Source organism: Lactuca virosa, chromosome 4 (assembly GCF_052849685.1).
Source record: "Lactuca virosa cultivar CGN04683 chromosome 4, Lactuca_virosa_CGN04683_v6, whole genome shotgun sequence".
In the NCBI taxonomy this organism is placed as follows: domain Eukaryota; kingdom Viridiplantae; phylum Streptophyta; class Magnoliopsida; order Asterales; family Asteraceae; genus Lactuca; species Lactuca virosa.
In genome coordinates, this window is record NC_136429.1 from 142,552,596 (window position 1) to 142,565,972 (window position 13,377).

Here is a 13,377-nt window from a genome sequence, read left to right on the forward strand (position 1 = left end):
AAAGTACTAAGCCTTAGTCTAGTTTTGTAATCCTGGTGACTTCAATAATCATAGTCTAGATTCTCCACTGATCCCAATGTTTACATCAAGATCTATCAAGTAAGGATGAACCAGGCAAGATAGTTGGGAGGCATGATCATTTCGGCATAATAGCTTTTCTAAAATCCAACAACCAAAACAATGTGACCGTTCTAGACACCTCTCTCGCAAGTAGATAATCACTATTTGGAATTACTGATAAATCTACACAAGGGAAATTTGAGAGAGAGGCTCTAGGGGCTGGATGTGAGGAACTTATATAGAAATAAGCTCTGTATATATAGACTTTTGAAATGTGCGTCTTTATGGTATAGGGGCGCGCCGCGTACAAGGGTCATGCTGGCTCCATGGGGCCTCTTCCACATGTCGTGTCGTTGTTCGTGCACCTTTGACCTTTTAGAATGTGACACATGTCACATTCCTATGGAGCCACATGTGAAGTTTTTATGGAGCCACGTCAACGTGTCTTTTTTAGATTTTAGCCTCTCAACATTGCCACGTGGCACTCTCTCATGGTGCCACGTCATCCCGCACGCCGTGCACTTCGTGCGAATGATTTTTCAGATTTTCAAAATGGCGTAATTTCTTCAAACGAGCTCTATTTTTGATGTTGTTTATATCACTGGAAAGCTATCAATTTGATATAAAACTTTCCTTTATACCTCAACATCAAATTCTCATTCTATCAAAAATTTATTTCTTTGATTGGCTTAGGTTGTTAGAAATCGCTACAGAAAGTATAACTCCTACATACTGACTATCTTCTCAATGTTATATATATCGACGGATTACTATTGATGAGATCTTCAATTCTCGTTTAGATTTTTTTGTCTAATAACCTACCGTTCCAGAATTCGATTTCTATGCCCGTACTGTTGTGCCGAAACTTCAAAAAATATACCTTCCTCTTACGAAGTCAGATTTAGACGTTATCTATATGCATGCTCTCGGTTTATAGAATACTAAGAATTTATTTTAGATCTATTTGGCTAAAAAATAATTCATCAAAAATTCACTTTTTATGATACGTAGAGTCGTGTCGGATTAATCGCAAAACTTCGAAGAAGCATAACTTCTTCATATGAAGACGGATTTCAGTGTTCTTTATATGTACGAAATTCTTGTAACATATAATTTAACTTGGTTAAGATTATTTATCATAAATAATACTCTATAAAAAATTCATTTTTATATCTTATTCTATTTAATTAACTAGCCCAAATCTGTGGATGTTACAATTATCTCCCCCTTAGGATGATTACGTCACGGAATCATCAACAAAACATGGTTTGTATAATAAATATGCACATTACCTTTCCATCATAGGTAATAATCATAACTCTTATGTCTTTGCTATTGAGTTTCTAACTCTAAAACTTCTTGACTGTTGCGGTGCTACATTCTGCATTTTCTCTTCCTTCTAAATTCAATCTCCATTCGAGACTACTGCTCTTCCTAGAATACACTTAACCTAAATTAAGGTCCTTACTTCGACTATCGTAACAGATCGATGGTTCACGTTATAATGACCTCTCATTGAATGTTGCAATGGTTAGAGTCAGGTCTCTTTGAGTAATACTCTATCACAAAGGATATATTCCTTCATGTTCTAATGTGACATAATCATGTTCTAGCGTGTAGCACTTCTAGCTATAGGCTGCTAATCTTAACGACGACTTCGATACCCCTATTGATTGCTTCGATTACCTTTTTCCTTCAATCTAAAGTTGGATGCTACATCGAACTTACTTCGTAGATTTAGTCGGACTCGATTTGATATGACCACTAAGGTCGGCATAATATTTATTTTTGTAGTCATTACCGAAACAAAGGTAATGATGCAAATGAACAAAATAGCTCAACTACTTAGAGATTTAGTAGCCTTGCGAGTTTACCTTATCCTAGTACGAGTCATGTTCTTTCGGTAGTGTAGGCCTATACTACCTTTCACAGCTACACATAATCGTCCCAATTATTGTCTCACAGTCCACTAAGTTATCATAAAAGGAAATTACATGAAAAACACATAACATAATTTAGGAAATTACATGCCTATTACATCAAGCCACTCATTCTAATGCTACTCATTTTAAACTATGGATATGCCACTCTCTATTCTCGACCCATTGTTGTTTCGTCAAGGATCATATGATATGCCCTTACCTTCGGCTTCGACGGCACATTTTGCCTTGCTGCTTCATTTTTCTTTGGGTAATTCTTCAAAATATGCCCACGATCTCCATATTCGTAACACTTCTTGTCATCAAATCTACAATCTCTGGAATTGTGACTTGTCCTTCCACACTTATAGCAGGTCACCTCCCCATCGCATCTGCCCGAGTACTTTTTCTTGCATTTTTCGCACCACTTTGCTTGACCATTTCCCACAGGCTTCTTTTTTTGGGGTCAATCTTTGAAAATCTACCCTTCTTGTCGGCCGTTGAAGGTCATTCACCCTTCCTATTCTCGCCAACTTCAGTCTTGTTGGTGGTTCTCTGCTTGATCATATCTTCCATAGACTTTGCAGTCCAGACAGCTGCTTCAAAGGTAGGTGTCTACTTAACCGACACAATGTACTCCCATGGTAGCCCCTTGGCATACCTATCAATCTCGGCTAGTTCGTTCGGTACAATGCGCAGGGTGAAGTTCATCTTATCGGTGAAAGCATTGGTGTACTCCTTCACAGTCAAACTCCCCTTCTTCAAATTCAGGAATTGGTTCTCCAGTTCTAGTATGTTCTTAACATAACAATACTTTCGCTTGAAATGCACCAGGAACTCTGCCTATGTCAGTTGCAATAGCTCGTTTGGTCTTATTATCTTTTCGAACAACTGATCCCTTAAACTGTCTCACCGTATAGGTGGTTTGCAACTTTCCTGTGCAACCGTAGGTGATGGAAGTCTTCTCCATCTCAGAGATTCAGTCCATAACTCCAATCGAGTCTTCTTTTCCAGTAAAAGATGAAGGATTTCAAGTCGTAAATTCCTTATACTTGCATCCATTCCTATCAACCCCTTCATCTGGGTTGTTCCTCCTAAACATTTGTGGTTCAGCTTGGCTCATGGTCCTGCTATAGTTTCCTTCCTCCGACTGACGTTAATTTAGTTCGGGTTGCACAACAGGCATAGTGGGTTCTCGTCCGTTGTCTCGAATGAGCTATCTCATTTCCTCCCTTTGTTCAGCTAACAGAACTCTAAACATCGCCATCGTAATAGGTTCAACTACTGGCACTGCTTCAGGTGCACGGTTTCTATTATCGTTTCCTAATCCACTGCGTGTCCTCACCATGATGTTCTCTTTACCAAAGTAGTCGTTCAATAGGAAAATGTTAAGATATAGAAGGTTTTAAACGTATGATCCTCCATATCACCCTGAACTCCCCAAACTGAACTTAATCCATGACCGAAACTCCAACTTGATTCCCCACATTCTGCTATCAAGCACCAATGAGACGTGATTCACATGCTGGGAAGTTTTACCGAACTCCCAATCCACACAACTCTCTAGCAAATCAGCCTCTTGGGTCGCCTTCCTCCCCGAAGGGGATGCTAAACTTATTCTATTGTCATAACCGCTCCTGCACCTAAATGATTCTCCCTCACTTAGATTCAACTAAGTCCGCTCGTCACATGAAAATCGAAGAATTTCCAATCCTTCTTACGTTCCAATGGTCAATCTGTTGACGACCGGTGCTTACCAACGCTAGTGCACCCAAGTAACCCTTCCCCAAACAACAGAATTCCTGAGAACCGGGTAATACTTCTTGAATCCTAACAACATCAATGATTCTAAATGCTTAAGCTGATATTACATACAGATTTCGAAGTCCAAAGGATGGATGGTCTAACTAAAACCTTAGCAACAACTCTCCTTTCCCTCGACAATCCCGATTGCTCTTCCAAGCACAAATACTAAGGCTACTGAAAACCAATCATAATTCCCTCATACAAGCCCTTGAACTAACCCCGATTACACCCGAGATAACATCCGAACACCGTGAGTCCGCTACTTATAAGGGTACAGCCTCGTACCACTCCACCAAAGACTCATGGTATGCAGATGACACATAACCCTTCTTGAATACAATACCCTTAACCACAAAACAGAGATGACAACATCCTGATATGCTTACGTTACGCTAATGCAAGATGACCTCCACAAATCCAGGTAAATCTGGAAGGAAGGAAAAAAGGTATGTATCCCGCACCCTCGCCTGTTGAAGTTATGATCTCCCTGTCTAGTATTACGAAGTGCGGCTCCTGTCTTACCCTTTCATCCGTCGGTGATCCTCAAAATATCTGGAGCAGGTGCACTCCTACTCCTCTCTGATCATCGGACAGTCGACCTCCTTGTCACCCACCTGATCACAATGAAAAAAAATATAATGGGCTTGCCCTTTGAACAGATTCCGACAAGGATTCGGAACAATAACGGTACACGCGGGATCCGCTCCGCGAGATACATTCGCCTGAAGATTTCTCAAAGATTACTCGGCATGCTGAATGGCATCTGACAACCCTTGCTAACTCAGATAATAGCGGAGAACCGACCCGAGATCTAACTTATCACAATTCCAAAGCGATGCAAATTCCCTACATTCACCTGAAGTGGCGGAAGGTAGCATATCCACAACATCTGAAGGAACCCTGACCATCTCCTCCTATGTTACCTAGACCATCCTGAGGGCATGGTGTAACACTTCCCTCCGATCCAAATGACAATCCAAACCCCTGAAACGAAACGCTGTCGCACAGTTTCTGCAAGCGTTGCACTGGGTCCAACCCTTCTGGTCTCTCAAAAGTTGATCCGAATCTTGGGTCTCCGCCTGAGGTCCTCCACTAAATTCACCTGACTTGAACCTCTCTTATCGAGGTACTCCTAATCAATCTTTCCACCCTCGGCTCTGGGATCCATACCATTTAGGGTCTCGCACCCTAACACACTCACCAACTCAACTGTCAATGGTTGAACTGCAATAGCTGGAGCAACCTCCGCCCTAAACCGGCTACAACTACTCCCAAGACACACTCTCCAATCCCAAAGGACAATAAATCGCACAGCCAATCCTTGCCACCTGATACAAGAGATCTAAGTAGAACTCAAAATCCTGGCTGTCCTTCCGCTAACTGGCTCACCACCGGAGCCGGGACCAAACCCTGGTCCTTCCCCTTGCGTGCTCATCCGCATTCTGCACAACAGCTACCCTCACTATCAGAGCATAACAAAGAATTCTCCCTCCCATAAGCTTATTAGATTCTCCAAGACTCTCACTGATTCAAGTATGGATCCTGTGCTTTCAGTAGTACGGGCCCATACTACCTTCCACACCTATCCATACTTTCCTCAGCAATCCTCCCGAATCCTCTAAGTCACCTACTCTACTGGGGCACCAAATATCTGCTAAACAGCAACACAATACCCACCAAAGCAACTCCTACGCTTCCCCTAGGTTCCCAACCTCACCGAATCGCCCCACTAAACTCATTGGAGCATATCCTAGGCTTTCCTAGGTCCCCAACCTCACCCTGCCATCTGCTGCTGAAGAACTCCCCATGATGCCAGCCATCCACCTCCTGGATATCGTTATATCCACTTAGTAGCTAACTCCCATCACTCAAGAGTTCCACAAAGCACAAAGCAAGCAGCATTCGTGCAGTAGCACTCCGATCCAAAGGACTATCATAGGACATTCAGCCCACATACCACAACTCGTGCTATCCACATCCATCCATCCTCACTGTCGGCTGCCTTATGAATGCAAATTATACACAAAACAGAATCTAATAGACTGTCGAATAATAGACTCTACCCTAGGACCACAACCAGACAAGGAACAGGAAATAAGGCCAAATCAATTATTCTAAGGCTATAAGATCCTAACCGTATACAATTTTAAAAGAATACACGTAGCGGTTACTAATACCAATAATCATTCTCATTCTATCATGGTATCCAATATTCCAAGGCTATACGCATCACATATCAGGCCAATCTATTGCTGACTACTCAGAACTAGCATGCAAGTCTACCAGCTCATACAACATATACAGGAATCTCCCCAAGCCCTAACTAACATGCGATTCACAAATTCATAAACTAAGTCATAACAAATATCATATATGGGTATTCTGGGAAAACTTACTTGAGCTCAGCTGATTGCATGCACCACACCCTTTTCTTATATTAGAAAGTTCTTTCCTTGAAAACATTTTTCTTTTTGAAAAATTTACAGATCCTCAGTTTGAGTTCAGACACACCCGAAAGTAATGTCCGAATCCCACAAACCAAGGCTCTGATACCAACTTGTAACGACCCAAAAATCAAGGGTAAAAGTTTCATTTTTAATATAACTAAAACATTGATACTAGTTATTTCAAACATCTCAAATCATCATTAAGTAAAACATTTATCAGAGTTTATCCCAAAATCATTCATTGCGGAATTCAGAGGTGTGTGTACTGCGATCAATCTGAGCCCTTCTTTTCCAAATCGATGATACCTGAAACCAAAACTATAAACCGTAAGCACAAAGCTTAGTCAGTCCCCCGGAGCATACCCCACACACAATCCACATAACACATATCATATTAGCTATAAAAGTTATCTCTACCACATACCACATATCATATTAGCTATACAAGCTATCTCTACCATATAAGCCATGCATACCAACATATAAGAAAGCCGTGGAAACCCTCCAGGGTCTTATACCAAATGCCACGGGAACTCCCACATGGTCTTCCATGCAAATGTCATACTATCATATCGCATAATCAATCAACAATCTGCATCACATAAAATGGGCCGACCTTGGTGCCTTAGACCCATTGGTATGGTGAGAAGACTCACCTCTCACGAATGCTGGACTGACAAGCTAGAATCAGATATGACCCACGTGCTGCTCCAACTCAACTGCCTTTAAGCATCATGTGATTAACTTTTCATAATCCCATAATTACCCTTAAAGTCAACCCTGATCAATCCTGGTCAAAGTCAAGGTCAACAGCCAAGGTTAACAGTCCATGTTGACCTCAAGTCGTCGAGTGCATCTAGTGACTCGCCGAGTCCCCTATGAAACTCATGGGACCGCAAACTCAAACCAACCGGAAACTCCTGACCCGTAAACTCATGAAAACCGCAAACGAGTAAACCCTACTCGACTTGTCGATTCAGCCAAGGGACTCGACGAGTTCCTTCAGTCTTCTTTAAGTTCGGCCCTTTCCGTGGGATCTAGGGTCCCAAACTCCAGATCCAAGCTCTCCTAATGCAGATATCACGTAAAGTTGCAAACTTTACATGCATGCAAGGTCCTTCAAGGCTATAACTTCAAAACTAGGTTTCTCACAAGGTTTTTGTGCATGGGAAGACACTAAACTGCATAAAGGAAGCAACTTTATGGTATTTGGGACCTAAAGAGGTCCAGATCTGGAACCCTATCCTTGTGATATGTTCAGATCCAAGCTTGACTCCATTTTGCCCCAAAAATTGCCATTTACTTCCAAGAAAGAGATCTAAGTAACTAGAGGTCAAGATCAACACTTAATACCTTAGGATGCTGGCAAAAATGATGTAGATGTTGGATCTACTGTCCCTCTCCAGTCTCCTTCTTCTTCAAGCTCTAAATTTCTTCACAATGACTTCAAGGTTGCTCACAATGGGTATTTCTCTCACTCAAGAGGGGTTTACGGCCGCAAACTCTCTTCTCTGGGTAATAAGGTGCTAAGGGAGGCCACAAGGGCAGGTTATGCTCATTATATAGGGTGTAAACCCTTAAAAATTAGGGTTTTCTCTTCCAGCTCCTACTCGCCGAGTCGGGGCCTTCCGACTCGTCGAGTAGGTCCCGATCCCGCGTCCATAAAAATATCTCTACTCGATGAGTTGGACTCCCAACTCGCCAAGTCCATGCCCAATAGTCTAAAAATTAAATAAATTAAGTAATACCTGGTACAGGTGTTACACATACGACTATAACATCGTCAGAGCGTGGTCTAGGTCTAAGACATCTGTCTCTGACGAACCAGGGTTCAGATTTCAAAGAAGGGCAAGTGATTGACAAATCACAAAGATCATCACAAGATTCCAAAAAAAAAAAAAAAAAAAATAGGCGGTCTAGCCAAAAAAAAAAAAGGAAGGCAGGCTTACCGTAAGATGAAGGTGGTGGAAAAAGGCATCATGAGAGTTGGTGGAAGTAAGGTGGTGGGCCCTTGTTATTTTAAGACAAAATTTCATGAATTGTCCGTATAGTTTGTAAAAGACGATTTTGCCCTCAAATGCTTTGCAAATGTTCTGACTTAACAGACTAAAATAGACGGTGTTAATAATAAGGACTGTTTATGAAAAGTTTTAAAACCACATCGAACCATCTTTGAGGCAAAAAATATAAGAGATAAAACTTGACATTCTAAAAAACTAGAGGACCATTTATGAAGATTTGTGTGTTTTTTTTTAATTATTTATTATATTTAACACACTTGTATTTAACAATAGACATTTTAACCTGTTCGGTATTATTAAATGGCAAGGGTGTGTGGAGATTCTTTCCTTTCCTCTATAAAAACCAGCAGAAGCGGAAACTTGTGTATGTCTAACACATCTCAGGATCAGTGTCTGATCGGATTTCACTTTCTGATATCGAAAGTCTACCTGATTCAATTCATCTTTCTGAGTCTCCCCTCTTCATTCAATTCTCAAGTAAGTTGCCCCTTTTGCTTTTCATCTTTATGTAAAATTGGCTTTTTTTTTTCTCTTTCGATTTTTTTTTTTTTTTGGGTTTTTTAGTTATATGAATCTGTTTATTACATTACATCGAACAGGTTCTGGGCTTTACATGTTTTATTGCTTAGTTTCTATGAATTAGTTTTTTTTTCTTTGGATTTTTTTTTTTAATTATTTTCGAAAAAATTCCTGAGGTGTGCTTGTAAATATGCAGTTCTTCAGAAAGAATAATGTTTGTGAGACACGGACACATCTGGTTTTTGAAGAAAGACGATAACAATTCCTGGAAGTTGCTATTTTTGTTTTACATATACGTGAACCTTCTTCACTCCGATCCCTGAATCCTTTTTTGTCCGAAACACTAAATCCTGATTTTTATATTTTACTTGCATTTGCCACGATTTTAGTTGTTATAGAATTTTGACTTGAAGAAGAAAGAAATTTTTTTATGGACGATCATACCACCATGTTTGGATCCATCAAAGAAAACAACCTTGATTTCGGTAGTCCAAATCTGTCTTCTTCAACCCTTTTGGATTATTCACCTTCTTACTTTACTTCCACAGACGTATTCATGGGATGTTTTGATCCAATCGTTTCCCCTGAAGAAACAGATATGAACCCTCTTGATGATTATCAAGAAGTTTTTGATAATCGATTGATTCAAGCCTTTGAAAATCTGTACCAAGGTTGCGAAGTGTTCACAGACCTTCTTGTTCAACTATGGCTTCCAGTAATTAGACATGGCAAACTAGTCCTAACCACAGTGAACAAATCATTCATAATTACCTCATCTGATAACACAAACCTCTTAAATTATCGAGAGGTTTCCAAGAACTACCAATTTGCTGTTGAGTATGATGCTACTGAGATGATCGGTTTCCCTAGCCATGTTTTCATGAATAAGTTTCCCACATGCACACCAGATCTTCGAGTTGTTGCAGAAGGGGATGACCCTCGTGTGATTTATGCTAAAAAACTCCACCTTTGTGGGTGTCTGAACCTCCCTGTCTTTGAATTAGATGGTGGAACTTGCTTGGGTGTTGTTGAGGTGGCGACAACTTCCCAGAAAATCAACCTCCGGGATGAATTCGAAAACATTTGTAAAGCTCTTGAGGTCTCTTTCTATCTTCTTTTCTATAAAGGTTTCTGTGTTTCTGGCTCGATCGTGTTAGGTTTACTTCATTCACATCATGTTTTGCAAACTTGTTTTTTTTTGTTAAATGAGTTGACTTCTTGGTTCAATCTTTTCTGAATCAACTTTTACTTGCAGGCTGTTGATCTAAGGAGTTCGGAGTTCTTGATCCATCCAAAACAAAAGGTAGGAATACTTTAAGAAACTCATCAATAAAAGTACATTTAATTCAACCCTTTTCTAATATCTCGTGTATGTTTCTGTTTATCAGGTTTTCAGTGAACCATACGATGCAGTACTTGCGGAGATTCAAGATGTTTTGAGAAGCATATGCAATACTCTCAATTTACCATTGGCTCAAACATGGGGCCCATATGAAGGCAGATCCGGAACCATTTCCGTGATCGAATCCGCTTCGTATGTGTTCGATACGGAGATTTTAGGGTTCTTTGAGGCGACCTCCAGCCAGCAGCTCGTATCAGGAGAAGGTATTGCTGGTAAAGCGTTGGGTACAAACCAACCTTGCTTTACTGACATTAATGATTTTTGTAGGACTGATTATCCGATAAGTTCTTATTACGGCCTGAATGCTGCCATGGCAATACGACTCCGTAGCACATACACGGGACCCACCGATTTCATCCTCGAGTTTTTCCTGCCCCGTGATTGCAAACGAGATGAAGAACAAAAACAGATCGGCACCTCGATAATTTCGATGATAAAACATGTTTCTTGGAGCTTGCATTTGATAAACGATGAAGAACTAGTGAAAGACATGAATACCCGTGATGAATCTTGGATATCCGATATGGTGGAAGCAGGGGAGAGGGGCGAAAAAGTCATTTTGTCGATGGGGTGTCATAAGGAAGATCCAGAAGAAGAAACAAATACCCGACATGAATCTTGGATAGCGGATATGATTCAAGCCAGGGAGAGGGGCGAAAAGGTCATTTTGTCCATGGGGTGTCACAAGGAAGAACCGGAAGAAGAGTTTCAAGTGATAAACCAATTTTATAACGGACTCGAAAATCAAAATTTTCTCGAGTGGGGAACCGGAACCGGATCAAGAGGCCAATCTAAACGGTCAAGCATAAAGAATCGGGTGAAGACAGAGAGGAACATAAGTTTGCAAGATCTCCAACAATACTTTCCTGGGAGTCTTAAGGACGCTGCTAAGAGCATTGGGGGTTAGATACTTTCATACTTTCTTTTTTTATCCTGAAAAATACTGCTACGGACACCATTTTATCATTCCCTAATTTTCCTTCATGTTTTCAGTGTGCCCCACTACGTTAAAACGGATATGCAGACAACACGGAATCATGAGATGGCCATCTCGAAAGATCAAGAAAGTAAGCCATTCTTTAAAGAAGCTTCAACTCGTCATCGACTCCGTTCAAGGTGCTGAGGGGATGATCAAACTCGGATCATTCTATACCAATTTCCCAGACCTAAACTCCCCGATTTCACCTACACCTAAACCAAAAGTTAACAATCGGGTCAACCTCTTAAAAAAATCCCAAACACCATCCAATTCTTCATCTTCTTGCAGCCGTGATTCAAGTAGTTCATCGGGAAATGCGTTTCCCATGCATACCGAAAACGTTCAAAAGAGAAAGTTACCTGTAAACCACGTAAGCCAGTTTCTCTTTCAAAGTGCACTTCAATAACATAATTTTAAATATACTATAAAATTAGTTTTCATTATTTTATTATGTGAAAACAGAGCTACAACAACATGAACGACTTGATGTCAACACCAAAAGACAAACTAGTTGACGATCATCGGTTTGCAGAGGTTATCCCACCAACACTGAATGATGAAACAATTTTTAGAGTAAAAGCTACTTACGGTGATGAGAAAATTCGGTTCCGTATGTCGAAAAATTGGGGTTTTGGGGATTTGCATCGAGAGATTTCCAAGCGGTTTAATATATATGATATGGGAAATATTAGGATCGAGTATATAGATGATGACTCGGAATGGGTACTTTTGGCATGTGATGATGATGTTGAGGAATGCATGGATTTGCATACATCCACCAACAATCAAACGATTAAACTCGTTGTTCACCGGTCTACCCACCCGTCATTCATGTGGTAGTTTTTGCATTTGGGCAGTAATTTATGTACTCGTAGGTATCCCATACGGGTGTTATTAACCGTTGGGGCCTTTCGGTTGTTTTAGTATAAAGTACAAAAGTTGCTCCTTGGTAGTTTAAAGTCTGAATCCTTTTGTATGATACTCTAACTCTCAATAAAAATTGAGATTGTAACGAGTAGAGGATTTGAATTGTATCTAAACAGAGGTTGAGAATTTAGATAATTGTGAAAACTGGATACACATCAAACGCAATATTGTGGTGTGATGGTTTATGGTTCATATGCTTTAAACACAACCATGTTACCTGTTATTAGAATTTGAGTATTTGACGTTTTTTTTTGTTATGTGTGTGCACGGTTTTCATTATACATACACGCTATGCAAGTTTATAGGTTCTTGCATATCTTATAGTTAAAACCCATCGGTGTAACGGGTACATGTGAGTTCGTTTCAAATGTTTGAGTTTGGAGTAAACATGTTAATAACTTGATATGGATATAAGATGAGAATATTTTCTCTATTTATGTAATTTAACGTTAAATGATGTTATAGTATCAATCTTACAGTTTTATGTATAGATATGGACAAAAAATGGTATTGTGAAAATCATGGAGTTCCTAAAGTCCATACAAGGTCATCAATGAAGAATTTTCCAGGTTATGTTCATCTATGAAGGGTATAAGTCTCATACTTATTCAGCAGGCCCGTCGGCGATAGGGGCGACCGCCCATGACCCATCTTTTAAAGGGGCCTAAATATTTTATAGAAATTGTTATATTTAGAAGATAGTACAAGTAATTTTCATTCAATTATTGAATTATTATAAAAAAAACTTGATGACATTTGTGTATTTTAAGGGCCCATTTTTTCTCTGGCCCTGGGCCCAAAATATGTCTAAAACGTAACTGAACAATTCAGTTATTTGTAGTAACTCATAGGTAACGGAAGAACCCTTTACGGATGAAAGAGAGTTCCAAGTGATTGTGTCGTAGAGGATTATGAGATGTGTGTAATTATGTTGATTTCTCATTTGACATTGATTAAGTACATAGTATTTTCTGAGCTTATGTCCCTCATGACGTGGTCTATTGTCCTTTGTGCTAATGCTATGAGTAGGAGACATCTATGTATATATATGTATCAAGTGCGAGTCTTTAAAATCAGTAAAGTGTTTTGGTGACAAAATATATGAACAAAACACTAGATCTTAACGACATCAACAATTCTTTTATTTCGAATAAGATTCAGTTGGTTTTAAAGGGACTTATAATGCAAAACTCACTACAACACTCGATCATTCATAATTATAACGAGCCTCACTACAACCCTCAATCTAGACTACTCTCAACCTAATCTAAGAACACATGAATCACAGACGCAATAA

General features: G+C 39.8%; 1 protein-coding gene across 1 annotated transcript; it reads left to right on the forward strand.

The window, feature by feature from the left end:
- The first annotated feature begins 8,605 nt into the window (after positions 1-8,605).
- Positions 8,606-12,240, forward strand: LOC145107506 (protein NLP1-like). Its single transcript, XM_079044397.1, has 6 exons — positions 8,606-8,730; positions 8,969-9,871; positions 10,028-10,075; positions 10,161-11,076; positions 11,168-11,523; positions 11,616-12,240. Exons 2-6 carry the CDS (start codon positions 9,203-9,205, stop codon positions 11,991-11,993), a joined length of 2,367 nt encoding a protein of 788 aa, XP_078900523.1. The 5' UTR covers positions 8,606-8,730; positions 8,969-9,202; the 3' UTR covers positions 11,994-12,240.
- The last annotated feature ends 1,137 nt before the right edge of the window (positions 12,241-13,377 follow it).

Bases quoted from the DNA above. Each gene is read 5' to 3' on its own strand.
- LOC145107506 (XM_079044397.1), top strand. From the start codon at position 9,203: ATGGACGATCATACCACCATGTTTGGATCCATCAAAGAAAACAACCTT. The intron at 9,872-10,027 runs GTCTCTTTCTAT...TTTTACTTGCAG, and splicing joins ACATTTGTAAAGCTCTTGAG to GCTGTTGATCTAAGGAGTTC. The intron at 10,076-10,160 runs GTAGGAATACTT...TCTGTTTATCAG, and splicing joins TGATCCATCCAAAACAAAAG to GTTTTCAGTGAACCATACGA.